Below are 22,778 nucleotides of genomic sequence, written 5' to 3'. Positions count from 1 at the left end.
CTCATAGCCTGGCAGTCAGAGACACACAAGAACAGAAACTGACCAAGCAGATCATGAGACCACAGTACAAGCGATCAGGACTGCACACGGCTGTCCAGAGGCAAGGCAGGGTACAACCTTGTCTTCAAGACAAGGAAACGATGACATCAGAGTAATATGAAAAAGGAAGAAATTTCACTTAGGAGGTGACATACAATGAGAGAACAAAATAAAACAGAAATACTTTAAGTTCTCTTTAAAATTGTTCTTTAAAAAAAAATGAGCGGGACCGGCACAGTAGTCTAGTGGCTTAAGTTCTCTTCTTGCATGCGACAGGATCCCATATGGGCGCTAGTTCTGATCCCGGTGGCCCTACTTCCCATCCAGCTCCCTGCTTGTGGCCTGGGAGAGCAGTGGAGGACGGCCCAAAGCCTTGGGACCCTGCACTTGCATGGGAGATCAGGAAGAGGTTCCGGGCTCCTGGCTTCGGACTGGCTCAGCTCCAGCTGTTGCGCTCCCTTGGGGAGTGAATCCTCAGACAGAGGATCTTCCTCTCTGTCTCTCCCTCTCTATCTGCCTTTCCCATAAAAATTTAAAAACTAAATCTTTTTTAAAAATGAGCACTACAAAAAAATTGTCAGCACGAAAATTGAAGAAAAACTATTTCAAATAATGCCATACCAGAGAGGACACATTAAAAAAAAAAAAAAAAACAGGAACAGAAAAAAAAATAGAAACTCAGTATCTCAAAATTAGGGAGAGCTGCCAAACCAGCAAAGGAAGGGGGAGGGAGAGTGAACTGCACTAAAAATAAACACGGTGAGGCAAAGACACAGCCCCCTCTGCAAGACTCAGGAACTGAACAAAGCAGCAAGCAGAAGTTTCACAAAGTCGGCAAGGAGTCAGCAGCAGGTCCGGTCCCAGCACGCCCTGTCAACCCTGCCATCCCCGCACAGAAGGACAGAGAGGAGAGGACAGAGCGGTTGGAGCCAACAGGCAGCGTCCAGCCCACACACCATGCGCTCACCTCCACAAAGGCCAGGGGTCACAGACCACCCAGTGCTCAAAGGGGAAATGAAACTCAGCAAAAGCCCAGCCAAAAGAAGCCACAATTTACCTTACCAATTGTTCACTGTGATCAAAAGACTCTGCTCATGGACACAAAAAAGGAGTAAAAAAACCTCCATCTTATTTTTTTTTTTTTTAAGATTTATTTTAATTTTATTGGAGAGTCAGATATACAGAGAGGAGGAGAGATATAAAGAGCAAGATCCTCCATCTGATGACTCACTCCCCAAGCGGCCGCACCGGCTGGAGCTGAGCCAACCTGACACCAGGAGCCAGAGCCAGGTGCTCCCCCGGGTCTCCCACGCAGGTCCAGGATCCCAAGGATTTGGGCCGTCCTCGGCTGCTTTCCCAGGTGATAAACGGGGAGCTGGATGGGAAGCATGGCTGCCAGGATTAGAACCGACATCCATGTGAGATCCTGGCACATTCAAGGCGAGGACTTTAGCTGCTAGGCTACTGCGCCGGGCCCAAGGTACTTATCTGTCATAAAAAGAGCATCGGTAGCTGAAGCAAAGCTTCCTAGACAGATTTAAAACAAGATTAGACATAATGGAAAAGCATTAGCAAATGAAGACACATTTGAGTTAGTCTCCCTGGATACACTTACACCACATTTCAGAGTACAGAAGAAAAGGAAAACAACGACATACCAATAAGTGGTTTTTGTTAGATGAAGATTTTGGTTGAAAATATATAAAAAGGTTATTTCAAGATCTCAAATTTCCCCATATTAGATTATTGGGTCAGGAATACATAATAATAAAATAAATACATTTATAACCTTGACCTTAATATTAACCTTTTCTAGTAGTCAATTTAACTAGAAACATGAGCCAATCCAAAGCCAGGGGCTTCTTATGGGGCTTCCAGGTGGGTTCAAGGTCTCAAGGCCCTAGGCCGTCCTCAGCTGCTTTCCTAGGCCACAAGCAGGAAGCTGGATGGGAAGCGGGACAGCCGGGACATGAGCCGTGATGGGATGCCAGCCCTTGAAGGCAGAGGATTTGCCTGTTGAGCCACAGCCCCGGCCCCCATCATTATTCCTCCATTTTCATGAGCTCACCCCACAGCAAAGAAACCCTGTCTCCACTGGCATCCACTCCCAGGCTCCCTTCCCCGGGCCTGACACTCACCAGTCTAGTCTGGGAGTTTGTCTGTTCTGAACATCTCCCATAAACAGAAACACATTTCTTCTGTGAAGAAAGGCTTTTCTTGCTAACATCATGCTTCCAAAACTGAGCTATACTGCAGCGTGTGTCAGAATCCCATCTCCTCCATTTTCTCAGCAGACCGCATCTGTCTGCGAATGCATCATCCAGTGTTAACCTGGGTGGTTACCACATGGGCTATCAGAAATGGTGGTGCTACAAATATTCGTGTATCAGTTTTTGTGCAGATGTTCGTATGTTTTCCATTTTCCTGGGTATATGCCTAGACGCAGAACTGCTAGGTCACATGGTCATCTTTTAACTTTTCCTTGAGGAACCACCAACTATTGTCACAGTGACTACTCCATTTTTTTTTTTAAAGATTTATTTTTATTTTTATTGGAAAGGCAAATATACAGAGAGGAGAGACAGAGAGGAAGATCTTCCGTCCGATGATTCATTCCCCAAGTGAGCGCAACGGCCGATGCTATGCCGATCCGAAGCCAGGAGCCTCTTTCGGATCTCACACACAGGTGCAGGGTCCCAAGGCTTTGGGCTGTCCTCGACTGCTTTCCCGGGCCACAGGCAGGGAGCTGGAAGGGAAGTGGGGCTGCCGGGATTAGAACCGGAGCCCATATGGGATCCCGGGCGTGCAAGGTGAGGACCTTAACCACTTGCGCCACCGCGCCGGGCCCGACTACTCCGCTTTTTAAAAAGATTTATTTTTAGGCCCAGCATGGTGGCCTAGCAGTTAAAGTCCTTGCCTTGAACATCCACTGGGATCCCATATGGGCACCAGTTCTAATCCCGGCAGCTCCACTTCACATCCGGCTCTCTGCTTGTGGCCTGGGAGAGCAGTCAAGGACACCCCAAAGCCTTGGGACCCTGCACCTATGTGGGAGACCTGGAAGAGGTTTCTTGCTCCTGGCTTCGGATCGGCACAGCACCAGCCATTGTGGTCACTTGGGGAGTGAAACATCGGACAGAAGACCTTTCTCTTTGTTTCTCCTCCTCTCTGTATGTCTGACTTTCCAATAAAAATTTAAAAAATAAATCTTTAAGAAAAATTTATTTTTATTTAAAAGGCAGAGTTGCAGAGAGAAGAGAGACAAAAAGAGACATCGTTCAGCCACTGGTTCACTCCTCAAATGTCCAAAGCTGGAAACCAGTTTCTTCCAGCTCTCTAATGCAGATGCAGGGGCCCAAGGACTTGGGCCATCTTCTGCCGCCCTCCTAGGCCAAACAAGGAGCTATATCAGAAATGGAGCAGCTGGGACTTGAGCCAGCACCCATATAGGATGTTGGCGCCACAGCTGAGGGCTAAGCTACTACACCTACCATACCATTGTGTCAGCTCCAACCACCATTTTATATGATAAACTACAACTGGTGACTGCTTTTATTAGCGTCATCCTAATGGATATGAGGTCTCTTTCCATTTCATAAAAAAATAAAATAAAATAATGTAACAACAGCTACCACTCTCTAAGTCTCCTTACACATATCTAATTACTTAATGTTTTTTTTTTTTTTTCCCAAGTTCTCAAGAGAATTTATGCCACAGCCATGGTGAGGTACAGGCACAAGAAGCCAGAGCCACCCCTGTCCCTCACACTGGCTCCTTCTTCTTGACAGTACTGGACCCCTATCCTGAATGTACCAGGATCCTGCACACCACCAGGAATAAGACAGCACTGGAACCTGGGTGCAGGTCCTGAAAGCCTCTGCGATGGCCCCAGGATGATGAGGAACGTATGTCAACATCTAAGTCAGCATCCCAGCATCCATACTGGCTCACAGGTTAAGAGAGCCAGCTGCTCTGTTCCTGATCCAGTTTCCTGCTAATACATCCGGGAGAGCAGTGGATGATGGCTCAAGGCTTTGAAACCCTGCTGCCCAGCAGGAGACTCAGGTGGAGTTCCTGGCTCCTGGCTGCAGCCTGGCCTGACCCCAGTCCCAGCCACTGTAGCCACCAGAGGAGTGAACCAACGGATGCAAGATCTCTTCCCTCTACCTTTCTCTCTGTCATTCTGCCTTTTAAACATATGAACGAATGTACTAATGAATCTTTAAAAAGAGCGAGAAAGGAAGTGAGACTGCAGCAAAGCAAGCAACTGTCATACATGAGTCAGAAATGCTGGGCTACTCTGGGAGCTGCCCGGCCACCTTCATGGGTCTTTCAACAGGCTTGAGGAAGAAGCAACCACACAACAAACCCCATAAAACAATGAGAGCCAAAACCCAGTAACCGGAAGCAGCAATGAGGTCTACACTTAGAAATCAGTGCTGAGGGAATCCAAACGTTAAGTACTGTGTGACTCTGGCTACAATACGGCATAAGCAGACAGGATTCGTCTATAGAAAGCACAAAGATCACACCACAGGAAGACGCTAAGTGCAGAGCACGAGCTGGGAAACCACCATTTCTTCATCTCCTGAGGTTATAGAAGTCCATCCACTCTGGGAATTCATCAGGTTGTATATGATTTGTGTAGTTCCTATACTCTATAGTTCCTATATTGATCTTCCACTCCTGTAAAAGAGAGTCTAAATAAATTTTTTAAAAAACTAGTTGTCAAAATTAGGATTTTTTAAAAATAATTTTTTCAAAGATCCATTTTATGTTTACTGTAAAGTCAGACATACAGAGAGGAGGAGAGACAGAAAGAAAGATCTTTCATCCATTGACTCACTCCACAAGCGGCTGCAACAGCTGGAGCTGCGCTGATTCAAAGCCAGGAGCCACGAGCCTCTTCTTGGTCTCCCACAGGGGAGGATGCACAGAATTTTAAAATAAATTATATCTCAATTTAAAAAGTAAAGAGAATAAAGACAGTTTCTGAAACTTAATAATGAAACAGAATCAACCATTAAAGAACTCTTGAAACAAGCAGGCAACAAAAGCAGAGCTGGTGAAATATGATCACACGGCACAGCTTTTCCAGTTGAGAGACTCAGGCTACACGGCTGGCGGAGGGGCAGGGCAGCAGGGCAAAGTCAGAGACACACAAATGCCCATGAGAGATCTGCGTGTGCCCCTTACAAGGTTCATAAAACCAAATGCACTGAGCTCTCAACAGACCTCAGGGTATCAATTTCTTGTGGATAAAAGAAGCGCATCAAAGATGCAGCTCAAATTTCCATAAAGGCACTGCAGCATACAGTGGCCTGCAGGTTTTCACAGGGCCTTATCCTCCAAGTTACTGTCCCAAACAAACTGAACGGCCACAGAGTAAAACTTCACTGGGATGGAAGGCCTCAAGGCCTGGCCCAGAAGCAGCCCCAGTCCCAGACAAGAAGGTCCAAGGTATGAGATATACTCCCAGCTGCACCGGGGACAGACAGAGGCAGTGCAGTTACTCGGAGTGGGGCCCACCTAACCCACCACAAGGGGATTATCCTGAGCATGTTTTCTTGGCTTCTTCTGTCCAGACATACCCTCAGTGCCTCAATGTTGGGCTGTCTTGTAAGGTGGGCCATTGACTACCAAGCTTATTCCGCTCTGATGGGGGGGGGGGGGTTTGGAGGAGGAATAAAGGACAACAGCGTGAACAGAAAACCAAAACCATGTCCCAGTCCCAGGACTGCACATGAGTTTTTTCCCAGTAGAAGCCCACCAGCTTCCCTCAAGAGCATCAGCCCCTCTCAGATGAGAAATGGAACTGAGAACATCATCCCCACATACTAGTCCCCAAAGGGGTCTCAGTGAAAACAAGGAGGGGGCTGAGCAGCCAGCGTGCAGGGCCTGGGTCTGGACTCTCGGCTGCCCTAGCCCCTCTGGCCTTCAGAACCCCCTACAGACACTAGAAACTTGCATTCACAGGCAAGTAGGACCTGGAAAGTTGGGATTGCAGAGGAGGGTGAGCCTATTAGCTCATTTCTGACTGAAGCCACAGTTCCGCTGCACACTGGCTCCATTCCTGAGATCCCCCCTAGAAGTGCAGTCTCTGACCCCTGCATCTGACCCTCCCAAAGTCAGGGAAAAGGACTGTCTCTGTGCACAGGAGGTGCTAATGTGCAGATGGAGGGGAGGGTCCACTGTGGCCCAGCCTTCCCCAGGAAGATGGACCCGAGCCACATGTCTATACTAACTGTACTCCAAGAGGCACCAACAGGCAGGCTCTCGGAGCTCTGGATGCTGGCAGGGAGAAACCTAACATCTGACACATATAATCGTCCACCGAGAGGAAGATGGGGTGGACAGGTGAGACTGAGGCATCAGACATCACCTGAGGGGAGCCACACAAGTGTGCAAATGCATGACTTGATATGGGCAGACTGCTCCTACAGGCAAAAACACTAACAATCACGGGGCAACACCCAGGTCACTCTGGAAACACCTGCCTCCACCTCCCCGGGGCTCCGAGACCACCCAAAAACTACAGTTTGTACCACGACCAGGGCTTAGTTTGGCCTCATAACGTACTACCTCCAGCAGGAGGATGGGCGGTAGTGTCTTCCACACAGACAGGCCCCTGTGACTTCACCTCTAGGGATTTTCGTTGGGCCACATCTTAGAACCAGGGTGCTTACCAGCTGTCCCTGGGACAATAAATGGACTTGGTGCTGCCTGCTCTAACAGACATAAAAGGCAGCAGGCCTGACCACTTCTGACAGGACAGTAAGTGGGCAGCTCTTTATTCTCTGCTCCAGATCCTGCAGAGCGGCCCGCAGGCTGGTGCCCCTATGGAGCCCCATATATTCTCTATTTTCCACAAGGCATCCTGCTTTGGGAGATCTCCAGGGCATGGCATGGGGCACAGAGCCCCAGGGATCAGGCAGGGTCACCTCTGGCTGTTCCAGGAGTGGAACAGGCAAGCCCACACCCACAGAGAAGTATTCGTAGAATGAATGAGAAACAGACAGGAACTTATGCTGCAGGCTCAGCTGCAGAGGTCATTGGCCACATCAGAAGGTACACAGGGCTAGTGGGTCCAGGGTATGGCTTGGCCCATGGGGTGCTGAGGGGGACTGGGTGAAGTCAGGGGTGCGGGGATTTCTAGGGAAACAGAGTAGGCTGGAGTTGCAGCCAGTATTCCAGGTGACTGCAGCAGAAGTGGCTCCCAGGCTTATGCTTCCCCTATGTCTCAACTGGGTCCATGCACAGAAGAGTATGAGAAGACATCCCGGGTCCTCAACATGGAAGACTGAACCCCACTCTCCTACTATGGCTGAATCAAACACAATAAACACAACGAGCACAGTTCAATACACATTCCCCAGTGTAAACTGCAACCACAGGGCACAGTGCCATGGCATATAGGCTACACTTCTATTGAAGGCACCAGCATCCCATGTGGGCACTGGTTTGAGTCCCAGACGCTCCACTTCTGATTTCCCTGCTCGCGGACTGGGAAAGCAGCGGAGGATGGCCCAAATATTTGGATTCCTTCACCCACGTGGGAGATCTGGAAGAAGCTCCCAGCTCCTGGCTTCAGATCAGCTCAGCTCCAGCCATTGTGGCCATTTGGGGAGTGAACCAGTATATGGAATATTCTCTCTCTGTCTCCCCCTTTCTCTTTAACTGCAACCACAGAATTAAGTACCCCACACTTACCTTCTTACTGGGATTATTCCAGAAGCTAGTATGGCCTAGGCTTTGGAGGAAAGTCTCCGAAGACCATGTGCAGGCAAACTTAATGTCAGTCCCAGCTTCACATGTTTCTACCTGATCCCAAATCAGCCTGATCTGGGCCAGTAAGGACCTACTATCACACTCAAAGGGGCCTTGCAGGAGCTTCAGGAGAGACTTTATCTTACCACCAGCCAGCTCTTCTCATCATCCCTACTGCCTTAGGAGGCTCCAGGAAGGATCCCAGGCTCTCTCTTTGTTCAAAGGACATTTCCTGAACAGACAAGGGAAGTGGAGGGCGTGGCCTCAGGGCTCCTGGGAGGGAATGCGGTGAGCAGGATTCTCATTACAGCAGCCTACAGAACGGAAGTTCACCCCGTTCCACTGCTGAGCAAACAATAGGCTCAGCAAGGTCACATGACTCACCTGAGATGCATCACAGAGCTTCTCATCCCCAAACCACTTTTCTTCCTTCCAGCAAAGCATGGATGTTCAGGGAGGGGACAGGAGGCTCTGCAGGGCCAGTGCCAAGACAGCTTCACTTGGCTGGCCTGGGACAATACCCAGCCACACAGGCGCTTGGGAGTGAGGGGCGTCCTCTGAATCAGTGCTCACTCAACAACCCAAATCCCTCCCAGCGACCATCAGTTGTCTATCAGGCTCACCTGGCCCTAGCTGCCACCCCTCCTCCCACTTAGGTCCACCCATCTCTCACAGAGCAAGAGGCTGCAGGACCAGGCACACCCTTCTCAGCTTCTCAGCAGACTACTGCCTTTCCCCAGGGCCAGGGTGGGGAATGTTGGGCAACCCAAGAAATCATTTGGTTTAATCCTTTCAATTATTTGGTCAAGGCAACCACAGGCAAGAATAGAAATTCAGTGAATCTATAACAGACTAAGGTTTTGTTTTATTTTTAAAAACATTTATGTATTTAAAAGGCCCAGCACGGTGGCCTAGTGTCTGAAGTCCTTGCCTTGCATGAGCTAGGATCCTTTATGGATGCTGGTTCGTATCCTGGCTGCTCCATTTCCCTCCCTGCGTCCTGCTTGTGGCCTGGGAAGGCAGTCAAAGATAGTCCAAAGCCTTGGGATCCTGCACCCACGGGGGGGGGTGGGGGGTGAGGCCCAGAACAAGCTCCTGGCTCTTGGCTCCAGCCACTGCTGCCACTTGGGCAGTGAACCAGGGGATGGAAGATCTTTCTCTCTGTCTCTCCTTCTCTCTGTAAATCTGACTTTCCAATAAAAATAAATAAATAAATCTTAAACAAAAACAAAAAAGTAAGAGTTACAAATAGAAGCAAATAGAGCGATCATCCATTCACTGATTCACGTCCCAAATGGCCACAACAGCCAGGCCAAAACCAGAGGCAAGGAACTTCATCTCTAACATAAGTGGTAGTGGAGCAAGCAGTTGGGCCACCCCCTGCTACCTTCCCAGGCACATCAACAGGGAGCTGGACCAGCAGTAGAAGAGCTGGGTGTGGCTTGAACCAGCAATCATCTCAAGTGTCTGCTGGTAGCTGTCCACTGTTGCTTTTTAAGTTGAGAATTTTGTACAGTCCACAATCGATGTTATAAATATCTGCATGGAACTAGCCAGAAAAACCTTCTCCACCCTTGCCCCTGGGGCACCTACACTTGTAGCGATGGGAAGCATAGGAACCAAGGGTCTATATATAGGATGGCAGGGGTGGGGTCAGAGTGGGATGTTGGCTTTGGTAGCTGTCACCACCCCTGCCCAAGCCGCAGCTCCCTGCATCGATTTGTAGTGGCTGTCCCATTACCAACCATGAACCCCAGCTGCCCTGGGCAGCGTCCAGATACTAAGCTGCTTTTAGAAAACTGGGAATTCATCCCTGGTCAGGAGGGATTTAGCCAGAATTGGGTGTCATTTAGAGAAGATTATACCCTAATTGCCCCCATGTCAACAGATGGGCTTCTGGCCAACTGAGTCCCAGAGCTGGCAAAGGTCCCCACAGACTCCGGCTGTCCTACCCAAGGACACAGAAGCCAGTCTGAGGCCTGGGGACCAGCCCCGGTCATCTGTAGCATCTGGATGCCTGGACACAGACCTCCATTCAACAAGCTGCAGTCCAGGCAGAAGGGGAAGCCAGAAGGCTCTGCTGGGCAAACATCCAGCTCACATCTGTTCCAGGCCAGGGCAGGACAGCTCAATGAGCAGAGTGGCCAGGAGTTTCTTTACTCATTCCTGATCCTCTCCACATTTCTTTATCTTTTATTAGCCCATTTTAGGAAGACACAAGCAAGGCTCACAAGCCAACAAGTAGCACAAAGGCCTTAAGTCAAAACTGACAGCCCTGATGCTTAATGGTCCAAGAGCTCCAAAAGGTAGACAGCTCACAGGCCAGCTCACAGAAACTGCCATCACAACTGATACCTAACGATATTCCCGTGAACCCCAAGAGCCTGATGAAGCGACATCCACACTTGGGCTGAACCACTCAATGATGGTCCCTCCAGGTAAAAATATTAGTCCTGGGGGGGAGGGGTGTAGGCAAAAAGCCACCACCTACAATGTTGGCAACCCATATGAGTATTGATCCATGTCCTAACTGTCCACTGTTGATCTAATTTCCTACTAATGGCTTGGGAAAAGCAGTAGAGGATGGTCCAAGTGTTCGGGCCCTGCCATTCTAGTGCGAGACTCAGATGAAATTCCTGGTTCCTGCCTTCAGCCTGTCTAGCACTGGTTCCTGCAGACATCTGAAGAATGAAGCAGTGAACAGATCTCTAACTCTTTCAAAAGAAATCAATAAATTAAAAATAAAAGTGTCCAGTCCTAGGTTCCCAGCGGGTCACCTGCTATGAGAGGCCCACACACTCTGAGACCTCAAGCCTCATAGCAAGGGACTGAAACACAGATCGAGCCTGGTTGTCTGTCCTGCCTTACCCCCTTAACACCTTGAGGTGTGACCTTCACAGATCCACACACACAGTCACCTTAGGTCCTCTTACAGAGACCATCCCGGGCCATGTCATGTCTGTCAGGGTCTAACAATTGATTTCTCCCACCAAAACTCACTTACACTGAGGCTTCACTCCTCAAGCCAGTAGTGTCAGGTGGAGATAACAGAGTGTCTGGGCCACAGGACCAAGCCCCTATCAGTGGACTGCATTTCTCAAGGAACCGGATAGCCACCACAGGAGAATCGCCTCCTTTCTCCTCTGCATGGGCCCACTTGCCCTTCTGCTTTCCGACAGGACGCGAAGCAGCAGGAAGCCATCCCCAGATACCCAGTACTGCTGTCATGCTCTGGGGCTTGGAGCCTGCAGGACCCTGAGCCAAAATAAACCTCGTTCCTTGAGAAATTACTCAATCTTAGGCATTCTTTCCTTCACGAAGCTATGAAAAAAACACTGATACAGCCCACACCACATGGCAATACCGCTCCCGAGAGTAGCAGTCACCATGAAAACCAAAGCTAACAATCGGCCACCACTGTTGGGGAGAAGGAGTACTTCACGTCCTAAGCCCCTCCAAGCGCCTGCAGCGTGTGGCTGTGTGAGGGCTCCCTACAGAAAGGACCCAGCGGAAACTCAGGTCTCTGTAAACAACAGTGGTTTCTCAACAGCTGCAGCTGGCAGGTGTCTGGGGAACAGATGAGGGTCAGACCCACCCAACAGGAGCACTGTTCAGACTCCAGCCAGCGAAGGGGAGAAGAGAAACTGTGTGGGAGGCACAGCTGTAGACCCAGATCACTGGTGTGGCCTATAGCAGCTATGCTTCTTAGCTGGAACGGGGCCTGTGGAGTACCTGCTGAATGACCACTGATCCACACGCGGTGCCTGGAAAGCTGTCTCAGGGGAGGGAAGGGGAAGGGCAGCTATGGAGAGAACGCTGAGGTTGGTGACCTCATAGTAGCATGGAGACTGAGAATGAAGAGAAAGTTGTGAAGTGGATGAGGAGCAGACCAAGGGGCCAGGCAGACAGAAAAGGGCATCTAACACTGAGATTCCAAAGGAGACATGTGAAACCCAAACGAGGCACCATTCTCACACTTCACAAGGGACCCAGCATTCGCCTATGTGACTGCCCCAGCGGGATCTGAACCTGTATCCCACCAGTGGCTGACTCCAAGTCCCCTCCAAACACACAAGGTCTGGGATCAGCACCAAGACATGGAGGGCTACACCTCCACCTACAGTGCTGGCATCCCACGTGGATGCCAGTTCAAGCCTTGGTTGTTCCATTTCTGATCCAGTTCCCTGTAGCAGCTTTGGAAAGCAACAATGGATGGTCCAAGCCGTTGGGTCCTGGTGCACTCACAGGAGACACAGAAGAGGCTACTGGCTCCTGGCTTCAGACAGGTTCAACTCCAGCCCATGCTGAACCATTTGGGGAGCCAGTCAGCAGATGGAAGATCTCATTCTCTACTGCCTCTACCTTTCAAATATATAAAATAAATATTCTTTAAACACACACAGAGTCAAAACATACAGTTTAAGTTAGTCAGCTCTTTGGGCTGAGCCAAACAGAAAATTACATCAAGACTGTCTTGTAGAGCACTTAAAAAACAATAACGCAAGATACACTGGAGGAAGAGAAATGCCACACTCACTCATATCTAGACTAACCAACCACAATGGGTGATTTTTTTTTTAAAAAAAATGCGATTCTATTATTATCTGGCAAGATGAAAACAAAAAAGGAAGGACCGAAGCCAAGGGCTAATAAAACCTGGTCCCCAGCTCCCAGGACATACACACCTCTATACATCACCACATTGCACAAAATCACGAACAGAAACCAGGACTTCTGGGAAAGATGGTTAGGGGGATAATTTCATTTGTTGCATAATAAAGAAATACGGAAACCTAGTAAAAAACAATAGCACATAATTAAGACAATGTGGTATTGGCAAAAGAATAACCACACAGATCCATGGAACACAAAAGGGAGTGCAAAAATAGATCCACACAAACCGATTTTCGATGAAGGAACAGAGCTAAATTAATAAAGCAGGGTTTCAGCAAATGGTGCCAGACCAACTGGATATCCAGACACAAACTAATGATATAGATGTATTTGTCTTCACAAAAATGAATTTAAAGTGACCACAGAACCAAATACAAAATGAAAAACTAGAACACAAAATTTTAAAAGATGTATTTAGTTGAAAAGCAGAACTACACAGAAAGAAAGATCTTCTATCCCCTGGCATGTTTCCCAAAAGCCAAAGCCAGGAGTCTGGGACTCCAGCTGCGTCCCCCCACATGGGTATCAGGGGTTCAAACACTCAGGCCACATTCGCCGTGTTTCCAAGCACAGGATAGCAAGTTGGAAGACCAGAGCGGAACAGTCAGGAGTCATACTGGCACTGCGGGGTGTGGCTTTAAATTATCATACTGTAATACTGGTCCAGCAGAAAACTAATTAAAAAGAAAAAAAATCAAACCCATGTGGCTTTGAGTTTGATGACGGAGGTCGCAACACCAAAAAGCATGATCCATGAGAGCAAAAACGGCTTTTAAAACAAAGCAAAGCAAAACAGCAGCCTGGGCCAGGCGCCTGGTGTAAGAGTCTGGACACTGCCTGGGAGGCTGACACCCCACGCAGGAGCACCCGGAGCAAGCCCCAGCTCCATCTCTGACTCGGGCTTCCTGCTAACGCGTATGCTGAGAGGCAGCAGACGATGGCTCAGGCAGTAGAAGCCGGATTCCCTATGTCCACAACAAACACATGGACTGAGTTCCTGGCTCTTTATATATACATATAAAGAACAGAGTGTGTAGCCCTTGCCTCCGTCAAAAATGTATATCCAAAATGTACAAGACCTGCATCTAACACACACACACACACACACACACACACACACACACACACACACACACACACACGTACCCTGAATATCAGAATAAGTCATCAAAGAAAACAAACAGCAAATAGGTATATGAAAAGATGCTCAATATCCTATGTTACTAGGGAACTGCAAATTAAACAGTCACAGGCCCCAATATACTTAATGTCCAAACTCCAAAGCATCAACAGCAATAACAGCTGCACTCAGAAGTGTGGACCAGTAAAGGCTGTGGAAAGGGGAGAAATACAAAGGTTCTAGCCACTTTCAAAGACAGTTTGGCAGCTTCTTGCCAAGTTAAACCAACCATATAATCTGGCCATCTCTTTAGGCATTTCCCCAAATGATGTGAAAACATAGGTGTAACAAAAAACTGGATAGGAATGTGTAAAGAAGCTTTATCCATAATTGTCAAAACCAGAAAGCAGCTAAAATGACCTTCAGAAGGTAAATAAACAAACCGGTCCATCCATAAGCTGAAATATCACTACCAAAAAGGAGGAAAGTGATGAGAAGATACGGATAAAATACAAATGCATATTGCTAAATCAAAGAGGCTAATCTAAAAAGACAACATATATATATCACACAAGTCCAATTACATGACATTTTGGAAAAGACAAAACTACAGATATGGTAAAAAAAAAAAATCAGTGATTGTCAGGGGTTTGTGTAGAATGGCGTGTGTAACTGAGGCAGTGAAGCATGGGAGAATTACTTATTTAAGAGATCATTTATTGTTATGGGAAAGGCAGATATACAGATAGAAGAAAATACAGGGACAAAAGAGCGTCCGTCCTCTGGTTCACTCCCCAAGTGGCCACAACAGCCAGAGCTATGCTTATCTGAACCCAGGAGCCTGGAGATTCTTCTGGGTCTCCCACGTGGGTGCAGGGTCCCAAGGCTTTGGGCCGTCCTCGACTGCTTCCCCAGGCCACAGGCAGGGAGCTGGATGGGAAGTGGAGCAGCCAGGACATGAATCAGTATGCATTTGAGATCCTGGTGCATGCAAGGCGAGGACTTAAGCCAGTAGGCTACTGTGCTGGGCCCAGAATTGTTTATTTATTTATTTTTGGACTTTTTTTAATTGGAAAGTCAGATTTTACAGAGAAGGAGAGACAGAGAGAAAAGCCTTCCATCCACTGGTTCACTCCACAAGTGGCTACAATGCCCAGAGCTAAGCCAAACCAAACCCAGGAGCCGGGAGCCTCTTCTGGATCTCCCATGCAGGCACAGGGTTCCGAGGCTTTGGGCCATCTGCAACTGCTTTTCCGGGCCACAAGCAGGGAGCTGGATGGGAAGTGGGGCCACCAGGACACGAACCAGCACCCAAATGGGATCCCAAAGCTTGGCAAGGTGAGAATTTAGCTGCAAGGCCATTATTCTGTGCCTGGAATCTATTTATTTTTAAAGATTTATTTTATTTTTATTGGAAAGGCAGATATACAGAGAGGAGAGACAGAGAGGAAGATCTTCTGTCTGATGATTCACTCCCCAAGTGAGCGCAACGGCCGATGCTATGCCGATCCGAAGCCAGGAGCCTCTTCTGGGTCTCCCATGCAGGTGCAGGGTCCCAAAGCTTTGGGCCGTCCTTGACTGCTTTCTCAGGCCACAGGCAGGGAGCTGGAAGGGAAGCGGGGCTGCCGGGATTAGAACCAGCACCCATATGGGATCCTGGGCGTGCAAGGCGAGGATCTTAACCACTGCGCCATCGTGCCAGGCTCTGGAATTCATTTTTAAAATAGTAAAATGATCCTCTGTTACACCATAATGGAAGAGAAATAGGATAATCCATTTTTCCAAATCTAGGTAACTTCACAGAACAATAAGTAAACTTTAAACATGTAAATTAAAAAAAAAAGAGACACAGAAATATAACAAAAATGTGGTAAACAATCTAACTGTACTACAAAATAATCATGTACTACACATCTATAAAACCAGCTCACAGAAGAGGATGGGAACACAAGATGCTGAAGTCATTTGGAAGAGCAACTGGTAAGACAAGAGTCAAAAGGAATTACACTAAAGCCGTCCGCTGGATGACTGATCTGTAACCCAGGGAAAAGAGGTTAGCATCCCAGACACTAACCTATGGGTGCAGCAGAACGGGGCACTCAGGCACCGTGTGGTGATGGTGGCAGCAGGTGGCGAGGCCTAGCCATGTGGCTGTTCAGGTTTGGGCACATCAATGTGAACTCAGAGGTGGCCTCCTCTAGCTGTATTTGTTGAATCATGTATGTCACAGAATTAATATACATACACCTCCTGGCTCTGTAGCTAAGAGGGCCTGGAATTAAAGACATCCAGGGGCAACAAGCACACTTAGCAAATGGATCTTGGTTCTAAGACCTTCTCTAGTAAAGAAACCAGGGTTTCCTGAGGAGGAAGACTTATTCTAGCGCTGGGGCAGTTAATCTACAAAGCAAGGAAATGCTTTTTTAAAAAAGCAAGCAAGCAAGCAAGCAAGCCAGCCAGCCAGCCAGCCAGCCGGGCCTGGGGGAGGAGAGGGGAGAGAGGCAAGGGTTTAGCCCATCAGTTAAAACAAGCACCTAAGTTTGTGCCCTGGCCCAGCTTCCTATCCCAGGTTTTTGCGAATACAGACCTTGGGAGATAAACTGATGACTCCAGCAAGAGTTTCTACTATCCACAAGCAAAGACTTGGTTTGAATTCCCAGCTCTGGTCTGTATCAATGGGCATCTGGGAGTAAACCAATGGATGGGAATTCTCTCTCCATTAAGAATTTTTTTTTTTTTTTTTACATAGAACACAAAAAATTCTAGCGATGAAGTATGTTAGACAGGCCTAAGAGCCAAACTGAATTATAACCCAAGGTATAAAACAGACTGCCATGGTCTACACTGATCAACAAATGGACGGAGGGGACGGAGGGTGGGCACCTGGGTCTCCCAGGCAGCAAAGCACCAATCCACATCGGTACTCTGCCCTCAGGGACATGTCCCAGCCTCCTATTCCTGGGGTGGGCTGTGCAGCGGGCCACTCCCCAAGTATGGAGGAGGAGGAGGAGTAACAGGAGTGAAGGCTTCTGACGAGCAGCACCTCGGCCAGGTGGTCAAGGTCAGCAGCCACAGTGCCAGCAACAGAGACAGCAGGCACCCTTGAAACATGTAAGGGCCCTTTATTTCTTTGATCCGCCCTCTCAAACCTGTAATTACAAACTCATCCTGAGAAAGACACCAGACAACCATGGACGGTCCATAAAACCCCTGACCAATCTTCCTCAAAACTGTCAAGGTCCTGAGAACACATTGCAGTGGGAAGGCCTCTGTGAGCTGCTAATATCACGTAGGAGCCTGCGTGGGGCCTTGGCACACAAACAGGACATTAGGTAAGAGCTAAGGCCATCTGGATGAAGCGGGGACTTTAATAACAATGCCTGGACACTAATCCATCACTTGTCACAAAGTATACACGTAAGTATACATTGTACATACACCATGTTATTAACACAGGCAACTGGATGTGGAATAAACAGGAACTCTATGGACTACCTTTGTCATCTTTCTACAAATGTAGCATTACAAAGTAGTTCACTTCTATCTTTCTATTTGTGAGGGAAGGAATGAGCCAGAAAGCACTGTGATCTGCTGGTTCCTGACCCCAGTGCTCACACAAACTGCTGGAATCAGACCCGCAGCTGGAAGCAGCACATGCCTGCGGCTGCCAGGGTTGTAGTTGGCCTGCAATAAAGTGAGGGACAGAGAGGAGGGCTGGCTTAGGGTCATTCTGACAGCAAGTCCTGCCTCACGGGTTAAAGCACTGGTTATCTCAACTGACAGAATGCGCCCTGCTACTTGAGATGCATTATCCCCAGGGGGGACAGGTAAGGGGAATGACCTGGAACAGATAACAACAATGCAGCAGTACAAAAGCTAGCTAATCAGTTTTCTAAACCCGAAGAGGAAAAAAAGAAAAAAAAAAAAAAAAAGACAAGAGCTGTATGCCTGGAGAAGCAGCTCAAGAGGGAATCTCAGCCAATCACTGCTGGCTGTACCTGCACAGGGATGGACAAGCGGCCTAGGATGAGCCAAGCATGACTCTCCAACCAAATGCATCATGCAGTTAGCTGCTGCTATGAAAACTGCAACTTCAAACCAAATGCAGTTTTGGGGGAAATTCATACACCACATGGACAACAGACGACATTAAAGAATTATTAACAGGTTTTCAGAGGTAAAAATTCAAAACTGTGGTTATGTTAAAAAAAAAAAAAAAAGGGCCAGCTCAGGTTAACCTGCTACTTGAGACATCAGAGTGATGAACTCCTGGCTCCTCTCCTTTCAACCCAGCTCTCTGCTAACAAGCCTGGAAGCAGCGGATGATGTATCTGGGCCCCTGTCACCATGTGGCTGACCTGGAAGGAATTCTGGGCTCCCAGCTTTGGCCTGGCCCATCCTGGAACACTGCAGCTACTTGGGTGAACCAGCAGACGGATAATCTTTTTTTCTTGCTCTCCTTATCTAGGTTACTCTTTCAAATAAACAATAACAAAAAAAAAAAAAACATTTTTAAGAGTCCGGCACGGTGGGGTAGTGGTTAAATCCTTGCCTTGCAAGCCCTGGCATCCCATAAGGATGCTGGTTCGTGTCCCAACTGCTCTATTTCCATACAGCTCCCTGCTTGTGGCCTGGGAAAGCAGTCGAGGATGGTCCAAAGCCTTGGGACCCTGCACCCACGTAAGAGACCTACAAGAAGTTTCTGGCTTCAGACAGGCTCAGCTCTGGCTGTTGCAGCCACTTGGGGCGTGAATTAACTGAGGGAAGATCTTTCTCTCTGTATCTCTTCTCTATAAATCTGCCTTTCCAATAAAAATAAACTTTAAAAAAAATTTTTTTAAGTGCCTTATTTTCTCAACAGAACAACTGACATACCTAGATAAGTAGTCATATAAGATGAACTGAGGGAGAGTAACCAGAAGGCCAGGCTGACGTGGGCACAGGCATCTCCCTGTTCTCACTTCCACTTTGGTTAAACTTCTAATGAAGGTAGCTTTTTAAAAAGTGTTAAGCCTAGTAGAGAAGCCATGCAAAAATCTGCATTTAAAAGGGAAAATCCATACACAGCAAACCATTGTGACTGCTTCCGATGCACAACACTACAGGAGCATCACAACACCTTCGGATGCATGAAAACCAGCGCGCCTTGCTGTGACTCAAAGGGTCAAGCTCCACGCACTACGCATGCCCACTGCATGGCATCTGTGTCCTACACAGCAGCAAGAGTCGGCAGGAAGTGAGGTCTCAGCTCCCATGCAATCTTCAGTCACTTCTCAAAAAGCAGCCAGCCCTCAGTGCCCCTGAACCTGGAAGTCCAGCACTGCTGAAAGCGGCAAAGGCAATCCTGCCCCGTCTTCAGCCACCTTCACTGCTCCCATGGCGTGGTGAGGCTGGCCAGGAACAGCAGGATTGGATCCCGAGAAAGCAGCCGCACACTGAGCACACCTGTCCCAGGGGGTCAGCTCTAGGGGCCACACACTCAGCACTGGACACTACAACAGCAAGGGCCAATGACCCACCCACCACAGCCTTATATGGTGCTGGACAATCACTGCTCACCAGTCTCTATGCCACTTCAGGCACCCCACATATCAACTAAAAAGTCAGGTCTTCATCCAAACATGGGGAAGGCACTCCAAAATGACGAAGACAAGACTGACTCTGCTCTCAAAGCAAGGAGTTGAGGTCCCTGAACGACAAGGAGGCTCGGCAGGAACCTCACGCAGACCTGGGCTACGGCTCTTTCAGGGCCACAAGCTCAGATCCAAGGGGGAGGACAGTGACTACCTGAGGCTTACGGAAAACTGATGGGGCGACAGGCACCATTATTAACCAGGCATTAATCATTTTGGCCCAGACAGGCAAGTGGCTCTGTGCAGGGTCCAAATCACTCCGACTCAGAGTATGAAAACCATGGAACTACATCACAGGCAGGCCACTCCTCTCTTGCCTGATGGTGCTGGCATCCCCTGGGCCTACAGACTGCCAGCCTTGGGTTCAGGCCTCCCTCTGGCCCCACCTGCTAAGCCTCAAGCACGCCTGGTATCCACTGCAGCTGTGCCAGCCGCCTGTCCAGTGGAAGGTGGCCAGGGCCACGCCTCCTCATGCTGCCAAGACTAGCTGGAGGAGTTACTGCATGTCCAGAGCTGGCAGACTCCACGCCAGATCCCACAACTGTTGAGAGCCGCAGGTGTGCCTTACAGGAGGAAAAGCACCATGACTCAAACTGGGAGTTTCAGACGTTTTTCAAGAAGGGCTCTTAAAGCTCCCTCAGGACCCCTAACCCACACTCTAGCAGTTAGTGACATGAGCAAACACAGGGCCGTAACCTTCTCTGAGACTACAGGACCCTGGAAACAAGGTCTATTCTATGCCTCGGGGATTCAGGTCTTAGCTTCCACCCAATATCAGGCTTTTACAAGCTGTGCGACTGAGCGCCCCTTCTCCCAAAGCCCTCGAGTTACCCACAGGACCTGCTGTGCCACCCCAACCCACCTGTCTCTTTGGATGCCCCACACAGCCACGCAGCACCAGGAAAAGCACATGCCTGAGCCAAGTCTGACTAGGCTTCTTCCCCACCGTGACAGCGAGAGGGTCCAGTAGGACCTGGGACAGATGCAGCCCTCACCGACCGAGGCTCAAAAGAACAAAAGAAAACAAACCACTGGGGATCCTCCACACCCCAACGCTCAACCAAAACCCAGGCCACAGCGTCACCAAGGCATAGACTGAGCGAGGAAGGCAGCAAGCCAGCCCCGACCCCGCTCAACCTTACAGAGGATTCTCTTCCACCCACTCATGTGGTGCCAGCTTCCGTCTCTCAGAGACTGCACCATCTATCAACGCCAGGGAACATAAGCAATGCCATTTGCAGCATAATTGCTAGTAATTAAACCCACTTTGTTGGAGAAATAACCTTTGAAAGAATTCATCTGTGGGAGAACACCCCCCACAAACACCACAAACACTAGCACAAATCTTGGGATGTGACATAAGACACGGTATTTTCAGCGATGATACTGGCCATAACTGAACAGGTTAACAAGAGCCTGTGCTGGCCCGAGTGAGGACCAGGCCCACTGCGGGGTGAGAGGGACTGATGCAAACTTTCCAGGATCCCCTCCTGGATCTGAGGCATGCTTTCTACCACCTGCTTACTCCAGCAGAAATCTCATCCCACCTTACAGAGGCGAGAGGGCAATCTGTGTAAAACCACACTGCGAGGACACAGGCAGCTGGGAGGTGACTGAACGGGCGGAGCAGCTGCCCAAAAGTACCTGCAGCTGCAGTTCCACCCTCCTCCCGACTGTGCCAGGAACTCACAAGATGCATGCTGGGTAACTGAGCCAAGATTTCTCATGGTACCAGAATGTGTCCCTATCAGCAAAGAGCTGGTTACTGAAAGGCCCCACAGTGGAGACCAGTTAGGTCAGTGACAGTCCCTTATTACAGTGGACGCTGCCAGAGAAACACTGCACATAGACAGGGATTGTGGGGGCTGCCCGGGGAGGAGCTCCCCACACACTCCACGGGGAGGGCTGGCTCGCTTGTTGCACAGAGAACAGAGCTGCCTGCCTGGAGGGAGGGAAGGACTGCAGCTGGCAGAGTGGGCGCGCCTCACCACAGGAGAGCAGAATCGCTGCAGGGCATTCCCACCCCCTTACCTCACAGCCCTCCCCTTGCTGGAAAGCCACACCTGGATCCAGTACAGCAGGGTCTGGCCGGCAGAGGACACCCATGCCCCACCTGCGGGTGATGCTCCGGACCCACCGCATACTGAGCAGCCTGCTCTGGCCAGGGGACAAACATCCTTGTGGGTTAACTCACTCTCTCCTCTCCACAGGAGGCCACGGAGGCTCCAAAGGGTGCAGGACCCTACAGAGGCTGGCTGGGAGCAGAGGCACCTGGACGTGAGCCAAGAGCTTATTAGCACAGACAGGAGGGGACAGGGCACCTGTCAGAGATACCCGCTAGACCAGGCCTTTCCAAGCACAGCAGCCTTTTTCAAAACACAACACTGCTCCTCCATTTTGCCCTCACAAGAGGGTTCCGACCCACAGCCACATCCCCAGCATGGCACAGCATCACCCGGGAACAACCTCTCCCTCCAACCTCCACTACAAGGCTGGCAGTCACTCGCCGCACAAAAGAAACACTCAAATTCTGACAGGATGATTTCCCAGGACCCTCACAGCCACTACGTCGCCCCCCGGGCCCTCAGAAGGCTCTCTCCCCACAGACAGATGACAGTCGCCCAAGTGTCCCTGCAGACGTCACAGCAGGGAGGAATCGGGAGGAGAAGACAGAGGCACGGGAAGTCACACATCCCAGCGGAGAGGGCCTGAAGACCCCGCACCCCAACTCCCAGGCGTCGCCCCACTGGCGGGGCCAAGCAGCTCCCTGCGTGTGGCCTGGGAAAGCGGTCAAGGACGGCCCAAAGCCTTGGGACCTTGCACCCGCGTGGGGGATCCGGAGAGTGACAGCAGGGGACACCCGGGCCAGGCACCTCCCGGCGGGTCACCTGCGCCCCTAACCGCTAAAGCTACTCCCTCCTCCCCGCAGCCAGAGACCCCCGGCAAGACCGAATCCCGAGGCCGCCCCGCCCGGGCCCCGCCCGACCCTCCGCACCCCCCAAGGCCGGGCGGGCTGGGCGACCTCGGCCGGCCCCATCCCCGGACGCCGCCTGCAGTGTGCAGGCTCAGGCCCGCGCCACCAGGCTGCAGGTCGCGGGGCGGCGACTCACTTCTTTGAGCTGCTCCATCTCGCTACGGATAGCCTCATAGTCCACCTCGAGCTCCTCGAACTGCAGCTTGAGCTGGTGCTTCTCCTCCAGCACCGCCAGCCCGTACTCGGCCGCCTGGATCTTCTCACGCGTGGTCTCGGCCAGCTCATGAGACAGCCGCTTCAGCTCCGCGCGCAGCCACTCGGGTTGCGCCTCCATCACCAACCGCGCGTACTCCTCCTCCTCCGACGGCGCCGACATGGTGGCCGCGCGTCGGGCCGGCTCCCCGGAGGCCGCCGCAGGCCGGACCCTTCTCCGCCGCCACCGCCGCCGCGCCGCCGCCCAGCCCCGACGGCCGCCCGCGCCGCCACCGCCCCTCCCCGCGCGGGGCACGCCGGGGACTGTAGTCCGAGGGCCTACACTACCCGTGGTTCCCAGCGCGCGCCCGACCTCGGC

The 22,778-nt window shown here is 50.2% G+C and overlaps 1 protein-coding gene across 2 annotated transcripts in view; it reads right to left on the bottom strand.

Moving 5' to 3' along the window:
* Window positions 1-22,709, bottom strand: part of BICD2 (BICD cargo adaptor 2) — a 45,409-nt gene extending 22,700 nt beyond the window's left edge. The window contains exon 1 of one of the 2 annotated variants that reach the window (XM_041004299.1): window positions 22,344-22,709. In XM_041004299.1, coding sequence (XP_040860233.1) covers window positions 22,344-22,583 — 240 coding nt within the window. In that variant the 5' untranslated portion in view covers window positions 22,584-22,709. The remainder of the gene's footprint in view (window positions 1-22,343) is intronic. The other variant, XM_041004300.1, reaches the window with a different exon arrangement.
* Between the last annotated feature and the right edge of the window lie 69 nt (window positions 22,710-22,778).

This window comes from Ochotona curzoniae, unplaced genomic scaffold (assembly GCF_017591425.1).
Source record: "Ochotona curzoniae isolate NIBS_2020 unplaced genomic scaffold, NIBS_Ocur_1.0 scaffold_3208, whole genome shotgun sequence".
Classification (NCBI taxonomy): domain Eukaryota; kingdom Metazoa; phylum Chordata; class Mammalia; order Lagomorpha; family Ochotonidae; genus Ochotona; species Ochotona curzoniae.
This window is presented reverse-complemented; position numbering and strand designations above follow the sequence as displayed.